This window comes from Suricata suricatta, chromosome 8 (genome assembly GCF_006229205.1).
Source record: "Suricata suricatta isolate VVHF042 chromosome 8, meerkat_22Aug2017_6uvM2_HiC, whole genome shotgun sequence".
In the NCBI taxonomy this organism is placed as follows: domain Eukaryota; kingdom Metazoa; phylum Chordata; class Mammalia; order Carnivora; family Herpestidae; genus Suricata; species Suricata suricatta.
This window is the reverse complement of record NC_043707.1, coordinates 109,282,092-109,306,033: the sequence shown is the minus strand read 5'-3', so window position 1 is coordinate 109,306,033 and position 23,942 is coordinate 109,282,092. Positions and strand designations below refer to the sequence as shown.

Sequence of the window (23,942 nt, the reverse complement as noted above, 5' to 3'; positions counted from 1 at the left end):
GGAGTCACAGGATCTGAAGACAGGCTTCAGGCTCTGAGCTAGCGGTCAGCACAGAGCCTGACGTGGGGCTCGAATGCACGAACCGTGAGATCATGATCTGAGCCGAAGTCGGATGCTTCACCGACTGAGCCACCCAGGCGCCCCGGTCTTTGCATGCTTTGTGACATCTCACCATTTAGGTCCCTGCTCCAGTAGCACTGCCCCAATTCCCCTGTCAGGACACCAGCTCCTCTCACGTCAGAGAACTTCCGGCCCTGCCTTGTTTCCCGTAGCACTTCTCATGAGAGACGTCGTTTGTTGCCTTTCCGCCCACACTGGAGTGTGAGTTCGGTGAGGACAGAAACAGGGTCTGCCTTGTTTACTGCTAGGTCCCTTCCACCTGAAGTAGTGCCTGGCACATGAGTGCTCTAATGTACGAATGGATGTAGGTGTGTACTTACTTACAGAGCTCAGTCAACGTCACTGATAGAAACAACATGAGCCATATGTATGGTTTTAAATTATTTAGTGCTACATTAAAAAATAGAAACAGGTGAAATTAACTTTAACAATACATTTTATCTCACCCAATATATCCTAAATATTAACACATCAACAAAAAATACTAAAAAATTATTAGTGTGACGGGGCGCCTGGGTGGCTCAGTCGGTTGGGCCTCCGACTTCAGCTCAGGTCATGATCTCACGTTTGTGGGTTCGAGCCCCACATCAGGCTCTGTGCTGACAGCTCAGAGCCTGGAGCCTGCTTCTGAATCTGTGTCTCCCTCTATTTCTCTGCCCCTCCCCCTCTCATACTCTGTCTCTCCCTCTCAAAAATAAATAAAAGATTAAAAAAACTTTAAAAAAATTATTAGTGTGTTCTTTCATATATATGTATTTGAACTCTGTATTCAAATAAATGTTATACATATATATGAATGTATGTGTACATATATGTATGTATAAATACTCTATATTGTATTTTACACATATATCTCAATTCAGACTAGCCACATTTTAGGCACTTAAGAACCATAAGTGGCTACCATATTAATACAAGTGTAGACAGTCTACTGTTCTTGTTCTCTACTTCCTTGTGAGATTCCAGAACAGAAGGAAGCTAGAAACTTCTGACAGATGGGGACAAGTGTCTTTGTAGCTATCCCTGCTTCCTCTCCCCCTTCAGAAGGAAGTCTTGGAGATGTCCAGGCCAACAGATGCATGATCATGTCCTTAGAATAATACTGATAATGATTGAACTTCTATTCTGCACTAAGCACTTCATATAATCTCATTTAATTCACACAAGAACCCCATTTTACAGATTAGGAAATAGGTTCAGGAAAGCAAAGTAAGATCTACACATCTGGTAGTGTTACAGCTGCAACATAAACTTGGTTAAAAGGTAAAGCCAACATTACCGTTAGTGTGTTATAGTGGTGGTGGTGGTTGTTTGGCTTGTTTTCAGAAAGAGAGCATTTGCAAATGGGGCAGTGGGCAGAAGGAAGGACAGAAAGAATCCGAAGCAGACTCCACACCCAGCACAGAGCCCGACACAGGGCTCGATCCCCCGACCCTGGGATCATGACCTGAGCTGAAACCAAGAGTGAGCCGCTCAACCGACTGAGCCACCCAGGCGCCCCAGTATGCCGTAGTTTTTAATTTGCCACTAATGGTCCATGTGGCATGGACAAATTAAGGTAAATACAAAGGATAGAAGGAAGCTGACCTGACTCCTGGACTTGTTGCCTCCCCCCTGGTTTTCTCTTTTAGTTTCTCAGACACCTCAGGTCTGACTTTAGTATTAGACTGTGTTCAGGTCTCAGTTCCACCAATTATTAAAATCAGCGAATCCCTCATTTCCTTTTCTGGACAATAGAAACGCTAATGCTAATGTCACGAGCATTTGAGAAAATCCAGGAAGATGATAATGTCTGTAAAGCACTGTGAACAGTGCCGGTGGCTAGGTGCCACTCAGGACATTTCCTCTCTCCCCCTCCAGGTTGCTGGGAGAGACAGACGTGTCACGTGACCACACAGCGCCACCCCTCCCCTTGCACATTCTCCTGTGGGGTCCTGGGAGCCAGTGCTGCTCTGACTCAGCGTTAGGGCAGGTGGGAGGATATGGGGCAGCTGTTAGGACTTGTGCCTGGGAGCCCACCCAGTACTAACAGGCTGCTTTCTGGAGCGCACTTTTCATCCAGTCACCGAATCTGGACACCTCCGAGAGGCTCTTACCTTCTCCCGCTCACACGTCTCCCACACCCTGGAGATTCCTTTCACAATGGCTCCTGGTCCGGCTACTTCCATTCCCTGTCCAGCTATATGTCCTTGCTCAGCCTGCCTCATCTGCCCTGTGGTATTACAGGGCTTTCTTCCACACTGGCTGCCAGAATCAACTTTCTAAACCAACCTGACCATGTCACCCACGCTTAAACCAATATTCAGGGCAGTGTAAATTACGCAGCTTGCCATTCATCCGACAAACACTGGGGTGGGATGGGGTGACTTACCATATGCCTAAGCAGTTCTTATAGGTAGCAAATTATAGCAGTGAACCAAACAGCAAAAGCCCTGCTCTAGGGACCCTTCACAGTCTGGGCCCAGCAAACCTTCACAGCCCTCTCTTCCCCAAAGCTGTTCCAGCCCACCTCTCCCGCACCATGCTCCCCAGCCTCTTGGCCTCCCAAGCCTTCCCTTAACAGCCACGCTGGAGAGACCAGTCTCCTCATCCTCCATCCCTCCATTCCCCAAGGCACCCATTGGGTAGCTCAGGGCCCCTCTGCAAATTGAGGCCCGTCTTCCAGCCAACCAGAGCCTGCTGCCCCTCCCGTGCCCCTCCTGGATTGTGAGCTAAGAGCGGGGGTAAGAGGCTTGGGACCTGTGTGGCACCTCTAGGCCTGGGCTGGCCACTCCTATCGCACAGGACGCAGGGAAGGAGTGTGACCCTCACTCCACCCAGGAATGTCTGGTCCCCAGGTAAGTGTCCTGACACAGTGCTGGGAGGGACCAGGACCCTGTGGGGAAGTGCTGTCCTAGAGCCCAGCCTGCCTCCACCTCTTCCATCTTCTCACAGAGGGTGGCATCAGGGCTGGTGTCCTGGAACCCCCGAGAGCCTGGACAGGACCAGAGAATGGGAGAGGGGAGTGGCTATCTCTTGCGGGATGTGGCCTATCAGGCTGTGGGGTGGGGAGCATCTCTAACTAGAGTGGCAGCACCCTGAGTCCCTGTGCCAGATGGAGCGCCCTGCTGTGAGCATGCTCACTGCAGTTTGTGCCCCGGATTCCAGATAGAAGCTGCGCTACTTCGGGCCACCTCAGGGCCGGACCCTTCTGCCTTCTCCTGCCCACAGCTCCATGTTCTGCAGTTCCTGCTTGCTCACTTCTTTGCCCGCTCTCACCAGCCTCAGGGCTGCCTGCTTTTTCTTCACTTTCTCCCCTACGCACACTCCCAACCTTACCAAACATCACCGCTACTCAAGGTCATTCAGGCATATCCCCAACTTTGGCCTCCCCGCCCACTGCACCTCGGGTCACCCCTGCTTTGTCCCTAGGATCCAGCCTCATTGTGCTTTTGCACCTTTTACCCCTTTGCCCCTTCACCTTGGAAACCCTCCCTAAATATCGCCATGTTAGTGAAACCTTTCCTTTCCCCTCTGCCACTGTAGACAGTCTGATGTTCCCTTGTGTGCCCACAGCAACGGGACACCCCTTGCCCAATGTAACACTTGCACACTGTCCCTACTCAAATCTACCTCCCTTACCAGACCCCTGCCTACTTGGGGATGAAGCCTGGCTCTTGTTCTCTCTACCCCGGAATGCAGTCCTGGTACAGAGCATCAACAAATGTATCTTAAAATGTGTAAATGGAAGATAGTAGGCATTGGGCAGATGTTGGGTGTGTATGGAGGGTCTGGGTTGTTGAGAGTCATTTGGGAGAGCTTCTTGGAGGACAGACTGAACAGGCTTTGGTGCAGAGGAGAGATGTGATTTGGTGCAGTGAGAGGATCTTGGGGAAGCACCAGAGTGACACAGTCTACCAATTTAACGATCCTTGAACAACTTCATTGTCAGGCCTCTTGCTGGGCACAGGGGACCTCAGTCTGCACTCAAGTTGCTTGCCCGGCAGTAGACAAGGAAGACAAGATAGGCGGTGTCAATGCAGAGTGCCAGGTGTCACACGGTGAGCACACGGAGATGTGGCAGTGCAGAGGGGGAGGGGGTCAAGCCTTCCCAAGGAGGACCATGAACCAGCCTGAGAGCACAGGGAGAGCCAGAGCCAGGGGCAATAGTGGGAGGAGGCTGAGAGCTGAGCCAGCCTCCTCATAAGGGCTTGTGTGCCAAAGGAAGGAGGTGGACCCCATCCTGGGGGAATGGGGAGCCACTGACGGGCTTCCACAAAGTTCGGGAGTAACTCGATCTAGTCCTGCAGACCACTTCTGCGTGATGCCTCAGCTCTGAGAAGCCTTCTCTGAGCCCTCTGTCAGGCCGGACCCCTCTTCTATGCTCCCCTGGAAGCCCGGTCACCTCTCTTTTTCTGTGCAGGGTTGAACACCTCTGCTGGCCTGAGCTCCTTGGGACACGAGACCAGGTCTTCATCTTCTCCATGTCCCAAGCCCCCCGCACTCAGTCTCACTCATAACCAAATGTTTGCTGAATGAATGGATGGCTCCTTTCTTCTCTGGATTTCTAGAGCCCTTACTCTCAGATCCACATCCTGTTATACCCGCAACCTGTGCATTCTGCTGAAAGGTAGCATTTAATTGGGAAGGAGGAGGCCCGATTCAAATCCTGGCTGCATCGTTCACTGGGACAAGTCACTTGACTATCTTGAAACCTTAGTTTCCTCATCTGTAAGATGGGGTACCACCATGAACAGAGTCTGGGAGTCCCCACACGCGTGCATGGGTCTTGTTTCCGGATAGACCGTATGCTCCATGAAGGTGTTGCCAGCTCCTAGCATAGGCCTGGCTTACAGGGAGTACAGTGCTCAGTCCTACTGGTTGGTAGACAGCAGACTGCAGAGTGGAGGGGAAGAAACACTTAAGGTGAAGTTGTAAGCCCTGTTCTGCCACTTCTGGTGTGACTTTGAGCAAGACTCTGTGTCTTCCTTGCCTTACCTGGCAAGTAGGGATAGTAACCCTCACGTTGGTAGACCTCATGGGCCAAGACATGAAAGTGCTTCATGAATGAAATGATACAGTAGATAATGGATCATTAATTTAAAATAAACATTAATTCAAGTAGTACAGATGAGGTGTATGGGGTAAGTGATGGCAATGCCCCAGGCATCTGCTAACTACCCCTGACTGCCAGAGATGTGGGGTTGGTGCCCTGGCAGCAGCTGGGCTAGGGACAGAGGTGTTTGGTCTTGCTGGGGTCAGCCCTGGGTCCAGGAGAGACCCAGAGGGAAGGGTTCCTGGGGAGGGACTCTGCAGCCAGCCTTGGCTCCCCTCCCCTCCCCGATTTCTCAGACAGCACTCTTCTGTCTTAGGTTTTGAGGGGTCTCTGGAGTCCTGATGGCCGGCCTAGGGGAGCAGTGAGCCCCACAGTGCTGCCATGATAATGCCCAGTTCCAAACTCGCAGTCCAGCCCCCTCCTCCCAGCCTCTGACATCTTGGTGGCAGGGTTTATGGGCCATAATTTGTCTTAAGTCTAGCCTGGGGCAGACACATGGGCCGAGCAGAGACAGTCTCCACTTCTTCACCTCTAAAATGAGTGAAGATTAAATGTGAAAGTGGACGCAACAACACTTCAGAATTTTCATATTTACTCAGGCTCAGGAATGCTGTTTCTGGGTGGCCAGTGGGGCTTCCCTGTTTCAGGGAGCACTGGTTTCTTCCAAAGAAACTTTGTGCCACAGGCCATTTGTGTGTACAGCGTGCACGTTTGGTCTTAGAGGAAAACCAGAGCCGGCCAGGCTATGGAGACGGGCAGGGCCGCCTGATTCCCTGGCGACCTGAGGGGCCCGGGGCAGGCCTTGGGAAGGATGAAAGTGCCCTGTGGGACTGGCCCACTGAGCTCCTCCTTGGCCTCCTACCCCACACACCGCCTCCTGTCCAGACCTGTGTTCCCGCCAGACTTAGAATCCAGCAGGTGGGATTTCCTTCCACTCACTGAGGATGTGATTTGAGCCAATATCTTCATTTCTCTGAGCCTCGGATTTTTCCCTCTTAAGATAATGCCAGCACCAACTCCTGCGGCCGTCAGGATCAGGAGACAGAGCACCGTGAAAGGTGCTTTGTGAGCTGTTTTGTGCTGTGCACATTCGTCTCTTGTCTCTCGTCTCTTCCCCTTGGGAGCTGGGCCTGATATTCTGCTTGGGGCTTGTCAGAACCAGGACCTTGGGGCAGCCCCGTCCTTCTGAGGGAGGGAGCATGGCCTGCGGGACAAGGGAGCCTATCTCTGCAGTGGGTCCCTTTTGTGCTTTCTACTCCTCAGGTAGCCTTTCACCCCATGGAACATTCCTGGGGGTGAGGGGGTGGCCCTTTCCCAGTGTTATTTTTTATTCCTGTGGGGCTCACCTACAGGAATGAAAAATATTAAAAGTAGCTTTGTAATCTTTTTTTTTTAAGGGCTCGCCTATGACAAAAGGCCCGTCTCTCAGATAGGGAAAGGGCCTATATCCCTTGAACCCTGGGCCATGGGGGCACCAGGAGAGCCACCCGTGGGCTGGAGAAGGTCTGCACTGTGGGCAAGGGGTGCAGACAGAGGAGTTGGAGACCGTGGTTGTCCTGGCTCAGTGGCTTTGCTGTTGCGCTTTCCCAAGACACTCGTCTTCAGCACCTTGGTCTTTACGTCCTGGTGTCCTCCATCTATTCCCATCTCATTCCAGTCAATGAAACAGTGTTGGGAGGTGCAAGTCAGAGAACAGGAACTGCCTGGTCCTGGGAGCCTCTGTCGGGACTCTTTGACTTTGGGAACCCCTTGCCCCTCTCCCCTGAGCCCCAGGTCCGTGCACCAGTTTCATCCTGATCAACGACCAGAGCCATCTCTGTATGAATGAATTTTCCTGGAAGGATGTTACCAATGCCTTGTCCCTGGCCAACATGATCCTAGGGCTCTTCTCCATCTTCTGCAGCTTCTGCAAGTAGGTCTGGGGCCCGGCAGGATCATAGCCAAGAGCTGAGCCAATGGCATGTGGGGAAGAGTGGGGATCCTAGATAGCCAGCACTGAGGCACAGGGTCAACCGAGGGCAGGAGAAAGGGTAGTGATTGGGAGTCAAGAGGCCAAGATCCTAGCCTCAGTTCTACTACCAGCCTGATATGTGACTTTGGCTGGTACATCCCTGAGCCTTGGTTTCTCCATCATTAAAACAAGGAGCTTGCACTGTGATCCGTAGGTTCCTTCTAGCTATGACAGTCCAGAATGGTCATTATAAGAAATCCAAGAGATTTGTTCCAGTGGCCTTTACAGAACCCTTGGGTAGGCAAGCTGTCATTAGAAATTTTTGATTCTTAAATTAGAACATATAATCTGGGGAATATTTACAATCAGCACTATTGTGGAAAATCTGGGACATCTTTATGGGCCCCTAAAAAGAAGTATATTTCTACAAATTGAATCATATTTCAATGCTGTGGCAAATCAGTTCTTTAAAGATAAATCCTTTATAATGCATATAACATGCTCCTAGCCTGTTTGATGCTCTATAACCATCAGCAGGTGACTTCTCTGGATCTGCTTCACATCCATAAAATGGTTTTACCTGATGATGTCTGAGTTCCCTTCCAATTCGAAAATTTTATGATTCTCTAAGACTGGATTTTTTGGAGTCTTAGAAAGTCGAGCGTCTCTACAGCAGAAAATCTCTAACTTCTTAGCGCATTTCAGTCTTCTGGGAGTGCAGTTAAAAATTTTTTTTTAAGGTGTATTTACTTTTGAGAAAAAGAGAGAGAGAGACAGAGGTATGAGTGGGGGAGAGGCGGAGAGAGGGAGACACAGAACCCAAAGAAGGCTCTAGACTCTGAGTTGTAAGCACAGAGCCCGACCTGGGACTCGAATTCACAGACTGCAAGATCATGACCTGAGCTAAAGTCAGATGCTTAGCCGACTGAGCCACCTAGGCACCCCGGGTCAGGGAGTGTCGGTTTTATGGCACGATGGTGGGCCCCGTTGTCTTCAGACACACAGGCATGGATCTAAAGAAAGGTAGTACTGAGCTTGTTTGGAGACAGCTGAAGCTTGGAATCCAAGCATTGCAATGAGGGTGTAGACTTAGGAATGGCATTCTAGGGCAGCCTTGCCTGCAACTATGGTGGCTGCTTTCAGAGAGGTCTGGGAGCATGTGCTGGACGAAAGCACAGAATCCTTGTCTGTAGGATCTGAAAGAGATTTTGGAAATCATTTAGAGCATCAAAATATGTGAGACAAAAACATAACTTCCAGGAGAAATGGACAAAACTGCTATTGTAGTTGGATATTTCAACACTCCTCTGTCAGAAGCTGACAGATTCAATTGGCAGAAAATCAGTAAGGAGATAGTTGAACTGAACAGCACCATCCATCAACTGGATGCAATTGATATTTATAGAATACTTTATCCAATAACAGGAGAATACACATTCTTCTCTTCACACTTTGGGCTATAAGACATACCTCAACAAATGTGAAAGAATAGAAATCATATGAAGTATGTCCTTGGGTCACATGGAATTAAAGTAAAAAGATAGCTAGAAAATCCAAAATGTGTCAAGGTTAAGCAACACAATTCTAAATAATACATGCATTAAAGAAGAAAAGTATTCTTTTTAATTTTTTATTTATGTTTGAGAGAGGGGGGGGGAGAACAAGCTGGGGAGGGGCAGCGAGAGAGGGAGACACGGAATTCAAAGCAGGCTCCAGGCTCTGAGCTGTCAGCACAGAGCCCAACACGGGGCTTGAACTGAGATCACGGCCTGAGCCAAAGTCAGACGCTTAACTGACTGAACCACCCAGGCGCCCCAAGAAGGAAAGTATTTTGAACTAAGAGAAAATGAAAATACAACTTGTCAAAATTTGTGAGAAGCAGTGAAAGCGATAGTCAGAGGGAAATTTATAACATTGAATGTATGTACTAGAAAAAGAAGTCTGCTCTGTGAAAGACAGCCTCAGGAGAGTTAGAAGGCAGGCTGCAGGCTGGGAGAAAATATTCACAAAAGGTATATCTGAGAAAGGACCAGAATCTAAAATAGACCAAGCTTAAAAGTCTTCAATAAGAAAACAACTCAATTAAAAAAATGGGCCAAAGATCTTAACAGACACCTCACCAAAGGAGATACACAGATGGCAGGTGAGCAAGTGAAAAGATATCTACAGCGTATGTCCTGGGAAGATGCAGTGAGACACGCCTGAACACCCATCAGCCCAGCAGCTGTCCAGGACACGGACAGCACCAAATGCTGGCGGGATATGGAGCACCGGGAACTCTCTTTCATTGCTGCTGATCTCATGGACATTAAAAGGATAATAAGGGAATATTATGAACAACTCTATAAGTGCAAAAGCCTAAATGAAATGGACCAATTCCTTCAAAGTCCTAAGTTACCTAAACTTGGAGAAATAGGTCACCGGAATAGGCCTCTATCTATTAAGTCATTTGGCACAAACCCCTCACTTTCCAGATGGAGGAAAGGAGGCCTGGAGGCGTAGGGAGTGGTTTGTCTGAGAACCCACAGAGGCATGGTTGCAGAGGCTGGGAACGGGGGACCCCTGTGCCCTCAAATACACCTGGGATTTGGAGTTGGAAGCGACCTTAGTGACTAAGGGCTCGAGGCACCGCCTTTAAGACTGTGGGTTGAGAGTACGGCAGGGGTGTGTGTGTGTGTGTGTGTGGTGTGTAAAGCAGCGTATTTCAGAAGGAACATGAGTGTGGGGGACATGCAGGGCAGGGTGTGTACGCGGACAAGTGTGGGCAGTGTGTAGTGCCGTGGGGGGTGTTGGAGGGGCTGCCCCGTGGAGACCATGACAGGGCTGTCCTTTCCGGGCCTGCCGCCCTACACTTCAGGAAATGCTACTGTGCCTCCTGGATGCTTCTGATCAGCTTCCTATTAGACACGGCAGTTGGGACGATAAGCAAACCCCTCGGCCTCTGCTCCAAATCGGGTGAGTCCAGGCCCCAGACCCCCACTCGCTGGCCCCAGGAGTCCATCTCGGGTCACCCGCTCCATCAGCTCACATCAGGGCCCGCAGTTTCCTTAGCGGGGCTGCCTCCCTGTTAGGGAGGGAACTGGGCGTGGTGGTGGCTGCCGCGATCGCGGGCAGGGAAATGAAAAAGTCACCCCAGCGGAGCAGCTGGTTTAAAATACAACAAGATATTTCCATGTAAGATTTTGCTTGAAAAAAGGGTTCCGGGGCTTGTGAATTTGAATCTGGTCGTAGTCCAATCCTGGATGTTAAAGGACAGGAAATCTAAGACCTGAGAAGGAAAGACTTGTCTAAGGCCACGTAGTCCGGTCCGGTCCAGTCTGGTCCGCCTGGAGGAGCCCTACCCACCGCCCCCACCCCCAACCCTGTCCTTGATCCCTGGGGCAGGGAGCAGCTCTGGGACCTCAGACCCAACTTGGCACCCCGGGCAGCTCCCCCACCTCAGGAGACTGAGGTGCAAGACAGATGAGCAAATGGGTACAACAAATGGGTAAGTCCTAACCTCGGCCTTCTGGAGCAGGGGTCGAGCTGAATGACTTTGCTGTCTTCACCACCTTCGGCCTGGCCTCCGCCCTGCTCCTAGGCGTGGAAGGGCCTCTGAATGGGTTCCTGGCTGTCATTTATGTGTTAGCTGCCACTTTCCGCCTGTGTTTTTATTCAACCGGTGAGCGGACCCCAGCTTTGTAGCTGAGGGTGGGGGGCCACGGAGGGGTGCTGTGGGATGCCAGGAGCCTTGGGGGCGGTAACTGACTCCTCCCCCTCCTCTGTGGTCCCTTGTGCTTCCTTCTCCTGTGCCCCAGGCCTACTGGAGGCTGCAGGCTGCCCTGGCAGAGCCCTGGAGGGTGGCAGGGGCCCGTGGTTCTCAGACCAGCAAGGCCTTCTCGTTGTGTGACCTGTGGATGGTGCACAGAGACTCACAGAATCCAGAACTAGAAGTCATCCTCCAGGTTTCTACAACAGCTAGAGAGGCCGAGCTCTGTCCGAGGGCAGTTGCCTTGCCCAAGGTCACAACGCAAGGGGGTGTGGATGCAGACTAGAAGACCTCAGGGGACCCTCCTACAGAGCCTTCCCAGGGGCCAGGGCCCACCCCTTGTCCTAGCCTCTGCCTGGCGAGGGAGGGGACCTGGAGCAGACGGCAGGGCAGGCCCAGAGGGAGAGCTCTGGCTGAATTGCTTTAGAGCCGTGGGAGGCAGCTAACCCCCACCTCTTCCTTCCCTGGCAGGGGCTCCGTTCACATACAAGGGTCTACCCTGCCGCTACGCTTCCTGTGTTTTGGCCTCCACCTGCCTTCTGACCAAAGGCAACACGTTCATTCTCTCTTGCATGGCCTCACTGATGATTCTATTCATGATGGACCAGAGCTACTATCCACATGATGAAATCCTGGGGTCTGAGAACTGGAAAAAATTGATTTATCTGGGAGGTGAGTGAAAATACTGCTCTCAGATGTCACTAGTGCTGGTTTAGTATCAGCGCTGCTCATGGCCGCCCTGTACCTCGTCCCTGCACCCCCCCCTACCCCCTGCACTCACCCTCCTTTGTGTCTTTGGAGATTGTCACCATCTGACATGTATCTACTTGTTTATTGTCTATAGTCGCTAAACCTGACCCTGGATAGAGGACTCTCTTTTATTCACGCAATAATCCCTGGACCCCAGATTGTGCCCAGCATGTGGTAGATGCTGAATAAGTATTTGTTGAATGCTATTGAGTTCAATCAGCAACACCTATCATATACCGGGTACTGGGGACCAAACTGACAAACACTTCCTGCCTCGGGATTCACAGTCTGATAGGGGAGACAGCCGCCAACCAAATGATGGCAGAAATAACTAGAAGTACATAGTTGGTTTTTTTTTTTAAGTTTATTTATTTATATTAGAAAAAGAAAGAGAGGCAGATAGAGAATCCACCAGGTTCCGTGCTAACAGCACAGAGCCCGACATGGGGCTTGAATCCATGAACTGTGAGGTCATGACCTGAGCTGAAACCAAGGGTCGGACACTAGAAATGCAGCTTGGATGTGTTGTGGAAGCATAGGGTGCTCTGAGAGGGTGTCAGAGGGGACTTCACTAGACTGAAATGGTTTGAAGGGTGGAAAGGATGCTTCAGAAGGTAACATTTAAGTGGAACCTGGGTGAAGGTGGTCAAAGTACAGACTTCCAGTTATAAGTAAGTTCTGGGAGCATAATGGACAGCATGGTGACCACAGTTAACAATACCATGTGTGTGGGGTGCCTGGGTGGCTCAGGTTGTTAAACATCTGACTTCAGCTCAGGTCATGATCTCATGGTTTGTGGTTCAACCCTGCATCAGGTGAGCACGAGCCCTGCTTTGAGTGAGCCCTGCTTCTCTCTTTCTCTCTCTCTCTCTGCCTCTTGTGGGATTCTCTCTCTCTCTACCCCTCGCTCACTTGCACCCCCTCTTAAAAAAACAAAACAAAACAGGGCGCCTGGGTGGCTCAGTCGGTTAAGCCTCTGACTTCAGCTCAGGTCATTTTCTCGAGGTTTGTGAGTCTGAGCCCTACGTCAGGCTCTGTGCTGACAGCTCAGAGAGTCTGGAGCCTGTTTCAGATTCTGTGTCTCCCTCTCTTTCTGCCCCTCCTCTGCTCGTGTTCTGTCTGTTTCTCTCAAAAATAAACAACAACGAAAAAAGAATATTATATTTGGAAGTAGCTAGGAGAGTAGATCTTAAAAGCTCTCATCACAAGACAAGAAAATAGATAGCTGTGCAGTGGCAGATGCTAACGAGACTGTGCTGGTCATGTCACAGGACACACAAATATCCAATCATTATGCTGCACACCTCTGACTAATACAATTTTATGTTATATATCCATAATATCTCAATAAAACTGGAAAAAATTAAGAAGGAAACCTTCAAGATGACTGGATAGGTGGGTAAGAGACGTAGTGCAGAAGAGCAAATGGCATTTTCTAGGCTCCAGGCTAGAAGGTGCTGGATGCGTTCGTGCAGCTGTGTGGCTGGAACTTGCTGAGAGATCCTGGCACCACACACCGAGACCAGGAAGGGGGTGGGTTTTGGGAACTGATCCTAGTGGCAAATAGGAAGCCTCTGAAGGGATTTCTGAGCGGAGGTTTTAAGGGGCCACTTTGACTATAATGTAGAGACCAGATGGCGGGAGACTGAGAAGGAAGGAGGAAAACTCATTTGCTGTTGTATGAGAGGTGGGGGCGACAGGGCAGATGAGGGATTTCAGAGGCATGTTGGGGACAGAACCGATATTGAGGAGGCCCTGAGGTCCTGGCCACACTGGGGACCTGGAGGATGTCTCGCTAGAGTTCTCCCTGACTTAGGGCTTCCTTAGAGAAATACCAGTGTTTCTTCTTTTGAGATGTGCTCCTGGGGACAACATCTAAAGGGGTACTTGGCTTCTTCCTTTATTCCCTGTGGGTCCGGTCTGGTTCATAGGGTCCTTGCTTCCATCCTGACCTTCCCTTTTAGGTTCACACCCTTCCTTTGCAGCATCAGCACCAATGCCCCTGTGCAAGTTCTAGGCACTGGACAATTGGGAATACATATATACATACATATATATATTCTTTTTAATGTGTATTTAGTCTTAGAAGGGGGGAAAGAGTGCAAGCAGGAGAGGGGCAGAGAGAGAGAGAGGGAGAGAGAGAAGCCCAGGCAGGCTCCATGCTGTCATCACAGAGCCTCACACAGGACTCGATCCCACAAACCATGAGATCATGACCTGAGCCAAAATCAAGAGTTGGATGCTTAACTGACTGAGCCCCCAAGGCACCCGTGGTGTACACAGATATATAGATAAATAGATATGTTTCTAACAAGGGGTCTGGGCAACTCAAATTTATTCTCGGCTAAGACATTTCCCATCTGAAGTCAACAAAATGGAACCTGAGTTTGCATTAGATAATAATTATCTCGTTACAAAGAGACAAAACTACTGAAAGGCAGGGCTCGTGTCCCGTTGGGTTTTGTTTCGTAGGCCAATGAGCAAAAACTGAAGGACGGAAGGATGGGGATGGGAGACAAGAGGGTGGGAAGTACACGAAAGCGAGCTTCATAAAAGCGGAATATTTGCCTCTGTCTCCCTCCAGGTGTCATCATGCTGCTTCTGTCTCCCTTCTCCCTAACTGCTTTTTACTGCCTGATGTGGTCGCTGTCCTACATCTTCTTTCCAGACGCGCTGTGGGGCAAGGCCGCGGGCTTCAGGAGACACTGAGCGGCTCCGCCCACCGCCGCTGGCCTCTGCGGGGCTGGGCCGGCGGGTCGGCAAGCCCTGCCTTGTCCTCACTAAATCTTTCCTTGTCCCCGTGTCTCCTCTGTGCTCGATACGTGTGCCTGGAACCAGAGCAACCCACGATAGGGCCCATGGCCCTCACTTCTTCCTCTTTCCTAGGGTTCTGAATCCCTTGGGGACAATAGCTGTGTCGCGTAGAACAGAGTTTTTTCCAAGATGAAGTTGGGTTGGTTTTGAGTTCCAGCCCTGTTACCAGCTGGGTGACCTTGTGCACCTTGGAGCAGAGCGGGACCCTTTGGCACTGGCACAGTCTTCACCTTGGCCTGATCCTTATGGGGGGGGGGGTGGCGCAGGAGGTGCTTATTAAAGCATTTCTTAAACTTGCAGACTGGCTCTGTGGGGCAGAGCGAATCACAGGACAACGTGAACATATACAGGATTTTGTAACTTAAAATTCTTTGTTTTAACAGTCAAAACTTCTGCCTTTTGCTTCAGTTAGAGATTAGACATGTTGGCAGCTTGAGGGCATCACATGGTTCCATCCAGTTTTTTTTCTCAACTATAAAATACTAACCTGTAGATATTCAGATGCCACTTCACATTTTTTTCTTTTTAAGTTTATTCGTTTATTTTGAGAGAGAGAGCACGCGTGCACACCAGCAGGGGAGGGGCAGAGAGATGGAGAGAAGGAATCCCAAGCAGGCTCCGTGCTGTTAGCTCAAAGCTCAATGTGAGGCTCGAACTCAGGAACCGGTGAGATCATGACCTGAACTGAAGCCAAGAGTTAGACACTTAACTGAGCCCCCCAGGCACACACCACTTCATATTCTAAAATCTAAACTGAATAAAAATAAAATTGTATGGAACCTTGAAGTTGCCCCTCACAAAGAATTTAGAATCGAAGGAAGGGACCCCCCAGCACTGCCTCTGGGCTTTCTATCCCCGGGCAGTTATCAAAGGATTGTTGGCTGCTTCAGCCCCTTCCTCAACTCTTGTGCCAGAGCACCTTTACCTCAGATCTCATTTCTTGAAGTTTGCAGACCAATGTATTTGGTAAATATGTAGTAAGTCTAAAATTCGATTTTAAAAATAACCATCTGGTGAATCACATTGCTACGATCTGGCTTTAAAGCAGCAGATAGCGCCCTCCGTGCCCCTCCTGCTCTCCATTCATATCTCGGTTAGGGCATTTATATTTTTCCACAGGTGGATGAATATGTCTGCGTCCCACCAGATTTTTAGGCTCCTTCGGTTTACCTGTTTTTATTTCTGCTGCTTACCACAGTGGCCGGCACTCAAAAATGTTTGTTTCACAGATGAATTGACTTCATTGTGCATTCTACCAAATTATATACAAGATAACTATAATGTAGTAAGAACCTTACAAAGATACATCTATATACATGTACAAATACATGATGTCCTTTGGTCCTACACCCTCATTTCAGAGATGCTACACTTCAGAATATTTTGGGAAATCCAGTTTGAGAATTGTCTTCACAAGCTCTTAGAGGCCAGCCCCTCGCACTGTGCCTAGACATAGTAGGTGCTCAAAAAAATACTTGTATTCTGGACCAACCAGATCTGGTCCCAAAACCTACTATTGAAGATTATTAGCCAATGATATCCTCTCCTGAAGCCACATTAGTTATCAGATTTGGCTTCAGATGACTTCTGGCTTTTTCTAAAATAGTAAACTACATTCAAAATAAGATGCAATCTGAAAGAGGATTTCTGTGTCCATTTTGAGCTATAGCAGCAGAGTTAAAATAAATGTGTAGACACCACCCCCCCTGCCCAGCCCAAAGAGGGCCTGCACACTCTCCCTGCTGGTCTGATGAGGTCAGAGGAACCCTAGCCCGCCGGCCTCTGCCCTGAGTCTTGGCTCGAGTGGGAGTAAAGTGACCCGTATTTATGCCCATTTATGTCCATGTGGCCAAAATCTCAGGGGCTGTTGGGAGTGTTAGGCTAAGAATTGAGACCCCAGGAAGCACTGGGACATTCTTTCTCTTCTCTCTTCCCTTCTGCTCCCTCCTGGAGGCCAAAGTGTTCCCTCTGCTCACCTCAACTTGTCTTAACTATTACATTCTTCCATCTTATTATCTTTTTATTTAAATTCAAGTTAGTTAACACATAGTGTTATCACATTCTTTCTGATTCCACTTTCTTTGGCCATGCACCCCCCTGCCCTCCACAAGCGGAAGTGAGCAAAAGAACATTTTATCAGTATTTTATTTATGTTTTTTGGAGAAGATCTACAGTTTCACGAAAAACACTGATTTTTTTCTCAAACAATAGAAAAAGTTAAAAAACCAAACCAAAACAAATCTAGTGTCTTAGGAGAAGAAAACGAGTCTCTTCAGCAAGCAGGGGGCTGATTCAGAGGGGAGGCCCCAGTGCAGCAGGAGTCACACACAGAAGTTCCGGTTTATCCAGTCTTAGGAAGAACACAGATGTCGTCTTGTCTCGTTCTGTAAGGTTCCAAGTGGACCGGCTCAGCCTAAAACTGGTCGCAAGCGGGCAGACACAGCCTCCGGGGGCCCGTGTCGTGGAGCCGGGGTGGCTCACTCTCTGGGAGGCTGCATCTGTTTACAGAACTCGTCGAACTGCTGCTGCTCCAGCTCCGTCATGACTCGGTTGAGGGCGTAGATCTGAAGGGGACAAGAGATGTCAGCAGTGGAGACAGCTGCTCAAGCCGTCCGCAGACATGACAGGCTGCATCAGCGGCAAATGCCGGGCCTGTGGCAATAATGTTAGGGACAGTGATAACGGAACAGGAGCGACAGCTACGGGTTACAAGTTCCATCTGGAGCATGAGGAGAGAATCAGGCAGGGGGCCCTGATCTGGCTTTTGAAGCCTCAGCAGGATCTGGACAAGCAGAAAGGACACGATCAGTGATGGGCAGGGGGTGGTATGATGGAATAAACAGAATGGAAGAGTACAGGATTCGTTCTGGAACCTTCAACCATGCTCCTATGAAGGATATTGCAGAGTGTGGGGAGGTGGAGAAGCGCAGAGGATGCTGGAGCCTTCTAGGCCCTGCTGAGGCCGCTGGACTGGGCCAGATCCGGAAAGCCAGCGAGACTGGTGCGCGGGGAAGCAACCTGACTACATCTCTGCTTTGGGAAAGATAACAGGAGACCATGTGAGGGATCAAGTGGGGGAAAAAGAGGTTACAGGCCACTTATGAGGCATCATCACAGTAGTCCAGGGGGGAGATGGCGAGAATATGACGTAGGACAGGCAGCAGTGGTGGGATGAAAATCACAAGAGACGTTCTCATGTGAAAGGTGAGGTGTCTACCTCATTCCTCACCTTCATCCTTGTGGTACTGATATATGTCCACTAAAGAACAAAAACATCACAAACTCCCCAAGTTGTAGAAGACGAAACTGAAGGAGTGTGTGTGGCAGGCGGAGGGGAGGGAGGGGAAATGTAGCTTGGATTAATTTAAGAGAAGACAAGAAAGGGGGAGAAAAGAAACTAAGCAGTGTGACAAACAGAAACACAACATAAAGAGGAGAAAAGGCAACCAAATGTGCAAGAGAGGATCACCAGTCATGCAAGATGGTTCTTTGAAAGCAGAAGAGAAAATCAAGCAAACCTATGACAGAGTAAACGGAGATAAAAGGGGAGAGACACAAACATGATTAGCATCAAAAAGAAAAGATAATCACTGATCTGATGGACACTAAATCCAAGTATTATGAACTCTGTGTCAGTAAGTTTGAAAACTTAAAATGAAATACATTCCTACAAAGAGAAAATGATCGAAACTGACTATATACAAAGTGTGAATGAGGGGCACCTGGGTGGCTCAGTTGATCCCATGGTTCGTGGGTTTGAGCCCCATGTTGAGTTCTGTGCTGACCACTAGCTCAAAGCCTGGGGCCTGCTTCGGATTCTGTGTCTCTTTCTCTCTCTCTGCCCCTCCCTTGTTCATATTCTGTCTCTGTCTCTCAAAAATAAATAAAATGTTAAAAAAATATTTAATACTAAACTCCATACCTGAAAAATGAATAATCCAGTGAAGAAATGAGCAGGAGATCTGAACAGACACTTCTCTAGAGGACATCCAGATGGCCAACAGGCACATGATACAATGCTCAGTGTCACTCATCATCAGGGAAACATTAATCAAAACCACACTGAGATACCATCTCACGCCAGTCAGAGTGGCTAAAATGAAAAAATCAAGAGACTATAGATGCTGGCGAGGGTGTGGAGAGATAGGCACCCTCCTACACTGTTGGTGGGAATGTAAACTGGTGCAGCCGTTCTGGAAAACAGTGTGGAGGTTCCCCAAAATTATCAATAGAACTCCCTTATGACCAAGCAATAGCACTGCTAGGGATTTATCCTAGGGATACAGAAGTGCTGATGCATAGGAGCACATGTACCCCAATGTTCATAGCAGTACTGTCAACAATAGCCAAATCATGGAAAGAGCCTAAATGTCCATCACCTGATGAATGGATCAAGAAGGTGTGGTATATATATATATACAATGGAGTATTACATGGCAATGAGAAAGAATGAAATCTGGCCATTGGTAGCAAAGTGGATGGACCTCGAGGGTGTCATGCTAGGTGAAATAAGTCAGGCGGAGAAGGATAGATACCATATGTTTGCACTCATAGGTCTAACAGGAGAACAGGAGAAACCTAATGGAGGACCAGGGGGAGGGGAAGGGGGAAAGACAGTTGGGGAGAGAAAGGGACACAAATCATGAGAGACTATTGAATACTGAAAACAAACCGAGGGCTGAAGGCGGGAGGAGGGTAATGGTCATGGAGGGGGGCCACTTGTGGGGAGAAGTACTGGGTGTTATATGGAAACCAATTTGATAATAAACTATTATTTTAAAAAATTAAAAAAAAAAGGAAAGTGTGAATGATCCTATAATCCCCCCGACCTGTCTAGTGTGGTGACACCCTATCATCTCTAAGGAAAGTGGGAATCCCACACGGTGATGAAGACAGTTACAAACAACACAAATGATTCACAAAAAGCAGAATACTGATGGTTAAAATGGTTAGCTTTTAGGTTATGTACACTTTACCACAATGAAAATACATAGATCTGAATAGTTTAAGAAGAAAAAAAAAAGAAGCTAAGTGAAGAGAGCCAGTCACAGGATGTAGTAACATATAAAAATTCAGAAACATGCACAACCAGATAGTATGTTGTCGGGCCACAAAATATTACGTGGGGGTACACAGAGAAAGAGTAAGAACAGCGAGGGTACGATCAGCATAAAATTAAGGAATTAGGCAATGCTAGTGGGAAGGGTTGGGGGCAAGACCAGAGGGGGGCCCGAGAAGCTTGCAAGTAACGGGTCATGTTCTATTTCTTCAGTTGGGTGAGAGACACAGGGTTGTTGTATTCATCTTTAAGCTGCACACATTGTATATACATATAAACACACATACTTGTTATATATTGTAGAGAGATTAGTATATATGATATATACATGCTAGCATATATATAATATTATATATTTGAACCTCTGCTTCATCCATTCATGCTTCACTGAGCATTTTAATCTGCATATGACGGAGCTGGGGACTGAGAAGGATATGAAGTAGCTTCTTGGAGGCCTCCCGATCCAGAAGGCAGACCAGTAGAAAGGAAAATTAAAAAAAAAAAAAAAGCAGAGAAAGAAGGGACTCAAAATAGGGCAGCAAGTCTGAGCCAAGGAAGGACTTTGAAGGAAAGGGTTGCTAACAGCGACAAATGCCTCACAGCCACATGTGCCCTCTGTTCCCATGGACCCCTGACATCGCTCCATCACAGCTAACATTCCAGAATGTGCTCTTTGTAGAACCGAGTGGAAACTGTGTCTCTTCTTCCCGCCAGGGGTCTTGTCATGTTCCTATCTTAAGAGATTACGTTCCAGGCAGCAGAGATAAAGCAAACAGCAAGGCCATTGTAGGGCAAAGCAAAAAGCAGGAGCTGAAGGTCAGATTTAGCTCACAGTCCTGCCCCTCAATCCCTCGGTAACTAGGGGTTCTGTGCTTTAAAGTGAGGATAATACCTTCTACCTCACACAGTCACATATTTTCTATGTCCTGCCTTATGTCAGGCAGGATTTACAAAGGTCAGAGTAATGGGAGTAGCCATAAGCCCTAGTGTGAGGATCCATGTGGTCACGCGTGTGCAGGCCGGGCCCGTGCCAGGGAATGTTACATTTCAATATTCCAATCTTCCACCGCAGCACATCCCCATAAACATGATCAGTCCTTCAACTGAGAGCCCGCACAAAGAAAAGCAGGTCAAGTGCCTGGAAGCGCATGGTCTCCGCTAACAGCCTGCAGCCACTTACTGCATGCTCGCTCCGTGGCTCGCTCCGTGCCAGGCCTGGTGCTAAGTGCCTTACATACATTCTTGTTCCTCGTAACAGTCCTAGGAGGCAGAGGTCATCATCCTCGTACCAAGGAGGGGGCTGAGGTTCAGAGAGACGAAGCATCTTGTCCAAGGTCCCATGGGAAGAACTGAGGCTCAGAGAGGAGTGGGCATTTGGAGTTGGGACTCATAAATCTAACCCGTGGAACCTCACCAGGAGGTGAGAGAATGTCCTCGACAGCATCTATCCTTACAGGGTGCACTCAGGCTGTTTCTTAGAGCAACCCTCAAACTGTTGCCCAAAGCGCAACACAGTAAGAACACCTGGGGCCTGGATCTAAGTGGGGACGGGGAGGTGACGAAGGGGAGAATAACTGGTTAGAATTCAGGTCCACAGCTCTCAGACGGTCTGTCTTAATCCAAAGGTAGGTTTCAGTTTCTGGATTAACTTCAACACTCTATACAGTTTACTTATTATAAAGCAAGTCCATGAAGGTAGGCATTCTTCTCTGCCTGGTCCAGTCGTGGATCTCAAGCTCCTGCAACTGTGCCTGGCACCTAGAAGCAGCTCAGTATTTAATGAACGGATCAAATCAACAAAAATGTGAAGTCTTCTGCTATCAAGTAGGAAAAGAAGCGAGGAATCGGAAGGCACACTGTACCATCTCTTTGAAAGCAATCGGCAATGTCTAGTACAACAAAACATACACAGCAATTCTACTTCTAGTCATAGATGCTCTATGGAAATTCTAGCACAGGTGCCGAAGCATCTGTGACATCTACAAGTTTTTCACTACAGTAGTATCTTGTAGTAGCAAAAGTCTATAAATAATTTAAATGTTCATCACTGGAAGAATGGGTAAATATACCAAAGTGGATTCATAAAACAGACTACTGTATCTCTCTCTTTGTCTCCTATGCTCGTGTCTTTTGCTTCTTAAAGAAACAGACTCTTAACTATAGAGAACGAATTGATGGTTATCAGAGGGGAGTGGGGTAGAAGGATGGGTCAGATGGGTGATGTATCAAAGTGTTCAATCACTGAATTGTACACCTGAAATGAATATTACTAGTTAACTATTAACTATATGTTAACTAATTGGAATTTAAATAAAAATTTAAAAAATAAAATGAAATTGACTACTGTATGTAGTGATAAGGAATAAACTAACTACATTATAACATGAACAGTTCCAGAAAACATAATGTAGGCAAAGGATCAAATAAAACACAGAATTTTATTTTGTTTCATTTATTTATTTTTCTTTTTTTAATGGAGAATTTTGTCAGTTTTTAATGTTTTTTTTAATGCTTATTTTTGAGAGAGAAAGAGAGCGAGCGTGAGTGCATGAGCAGGGGAGGGGCAGAGAGAGAAGAGAGAATCCTAAGCAGGCTCCACGCTGTCAGCACAGAGCCTGATGTGGGGCTTGAACTCACAAACTGTGAGATCATGACCTCAGTCGAAATCAGATGCTTAACCAAGACGCCCCTACTTATTTTTTGATAATTTTTTTTAAGATTTTACTTTTGAGTAATCTTTACGTCCAACGGGGCTTGAACACACACCCCTGAGATCAAGAGTTGTAGACTCCCACTGACTAAGCCAGCCAGGTGCCCCCAAACACAGAATTTTATTAATATAAAATTTTAAAACACAAAAGGACATTGTATATTGCTCAAGGATATCTATTAATATATTTGAGTGTAAACGCATAAAACATTACAGTGGCTGCCCACAGGCAGGGAACAAGGACGTAAGACAGGAAATGGACAGAAAGGACTTCAAATTCATATGTAATTTTTATTTTATTTATCTGAAAGACTCCAGGCGAATACAACAAATACTAACCACCACCAATCTAGGGTGCTGAGTACGTAGGTGTCTGTTATAATTAATGGTCTGTTCCTCCGTATTTTTTAATGTCTTAAAAAAGGAACAGATAAAATGACTAGAAAGAGGGAAGCCAGTACAGCAAGCTTCCTTCTGATATTAAATACTAAAATAAAACTACACATCTGCACGTGCTTCGACAAAGGCAGTGTAAACAGGTTAGCTCTTCATTCTCAAGTTGATTCTAAGTGTCCACTGAGCAAAGGAACAGGTCTGGTGGCTCTTCCGGTTGTGAGCAGCTAGCTGCTCCCGGTCAAATCCTGAACATCTGTGCTAGCGGGCATCCAACACTTGTTGCCTCTCACTCTGAACCCTCTCTCACCTGTCCCTTCTCTTTTCCCTTTCCTCGGTCCACAAAGGCTCTGCATCAGGAATCACGTGGGGCGGTCCGGGCTCCGACACTAACCTGGCGAGCGACCCTGGGCTGGGCTGCCACTGTATCATCCTGGCCCTCAGTGATCTCCTCCTGGGAGAACACCTGCTTTGCCTGGAGGCCGGCAGCCCTGCACCTCCGTTCCCTCTCCTACGACTCTATTCCAGCATCATCTCGAGCAGACTAACAAGTACGCTCGCCCATCTTTGTCTCACCTCTGCTCTCTGTCTTTGCTTCAGCTCCTGCTGGGCTGATTTCTGCTTGGCCTTCTCCACTCTGCTGACGGGTTCTTTAACTTTGGATTTTTCTTTGCGGGCAGGTGGGTCCATGACTCTCAGCTTCTGAAGGCTTCTTAGCTCTGGCCTGGATGATGCAGATGAGACTGATAAACAACAGAAAGAAAGAAGGAAGGAAAAGAAAAAGAACTGCCAGTCACTCCCCTAACTAATCTACCGAGCTCAGCGCCTTCCTTTGACAAAGAAGGCAGAGTGGCCCCGTGAAAAGGGTGCTGGATTTGGTGGACTAAGGCTGAATCCCAGCGCCATGACCTTGCTGGGTGTCACTAGGTGAAACGTTATAATATTCTATTTTTTTGTATTTTTAAATTTCTAAGAAAAAGCAAGAAATGAAAGAACTAATATAAAGAGGGAAGAGAGTGCGCCAAACTTTCTCCTGATATTAAATACTTACACGCTAAAATAAAATCCCCTCCCCAATCTGAGCCTGTTTCCTGTCTGCAAAATGGGACAACAGCCCATTCCCTGCCTCCTTCCAAGGCCTGCGGCGCGAGGACCAAGCCAGAGGACCTGTGAAACGCTCATACGGGGCTGCGCTGTTCTAACTGTGAGGACACCGGGTCGGGCGGGGCGAGCCAGCCCAAGCCTGGGAGCGGGGCTGCGGGGAGGCCCGGGCCTCGCGCGGTCTCCGGCCTCCGAGCCGGCGCCTTCCCGCCCTCCGCCGTCCCGGCAGTCACAGTCCGGTTCTGCCGAAGGGTCCCCGCC

At 48.3% G+C, this 23,942-nt stretch overlaps 2 protein-coding genes across 7 annotated transcripts in view; one reads left to right on the top strand and one right to left on the bottom strand.

Annotated features, from left to right (window-relative positions):
* The first annotated feature begins 2,866 nt into the window (after nt 1-2,866).
* On the top strand, nt 2,867-14,407 carry TMEM269 (transmembrane protein 269). 3 transcript variants are annotated; one of them, XM_029948724.1, is made up of 7 exons: nt 2,867-2,957; nt 4,052-4,160; nt 6,929-7,067; nt 9,964-10,061; nt 10,624-10,767; nt 11,326-11,526; nt 14,189-14,407. In XM_029948724.1, exons 1-7 carry the CDS (start codon nt 2,943-2,945, stop codon nt 14,311-14,313), a joined length of 831 nt encoding a protein of 276 aa, XP_029804584.1. In that variant the 5' UTR covers nt 2,867-2,942; the 3' UTR covers nt 14,314-14,407. The 3 variants fall into 3 exon arrangements, with proteins under 3 accessions (XP_029804584.1, XP_029804583.1, XP_029804585.1); XM_029948723.1 differs by having other exon boundaries at nt 6,923-7,067; XM_029948725.1 differs by lacking the exon at nt 10,624-10,767 and having other exon boundaries at nt 6,923-7,067.
* Nucleotides 14,408-16,545: 2,138 nt separating this feature from the next.
* Nucleotides 16,546-23,942, bottom strand: part of SVBP (small vasohibin binding protein) — a 7,718-nt gene continuing 321 nt past the window's right edge. The window contains exons 1-3 of one of the 4 annotated variants that reach the window (XM_029949854.1): nt 23,748-23,909; nt 23,157-23,304; nt 16,546-16,982 (exon numbers count right to left, since the gene is read on the bottom strand). In XM_029949854.1, the coding sequence (XP_029805714.1) occupies nt 16,896-16,982; nt 23,157-23,270 (201 nt within the window). In that variant the 5' untranslated portion in view covers nt 23,271-23,304; nt 23,748-23,909 and the 3' untranslated portion in view covers nt 16,546-16,895. Of the gene's footprint in view, nt 16,983-23,156; nt 23,324-23,631; nt 23,724-23,747; nt 23,910-23,942 lie in introns of those variants that run through there. The other 3 variants (XM_029949851.1, XM_029949853.1, XM_029949852.1) reach the window with 3 other exon arrangements.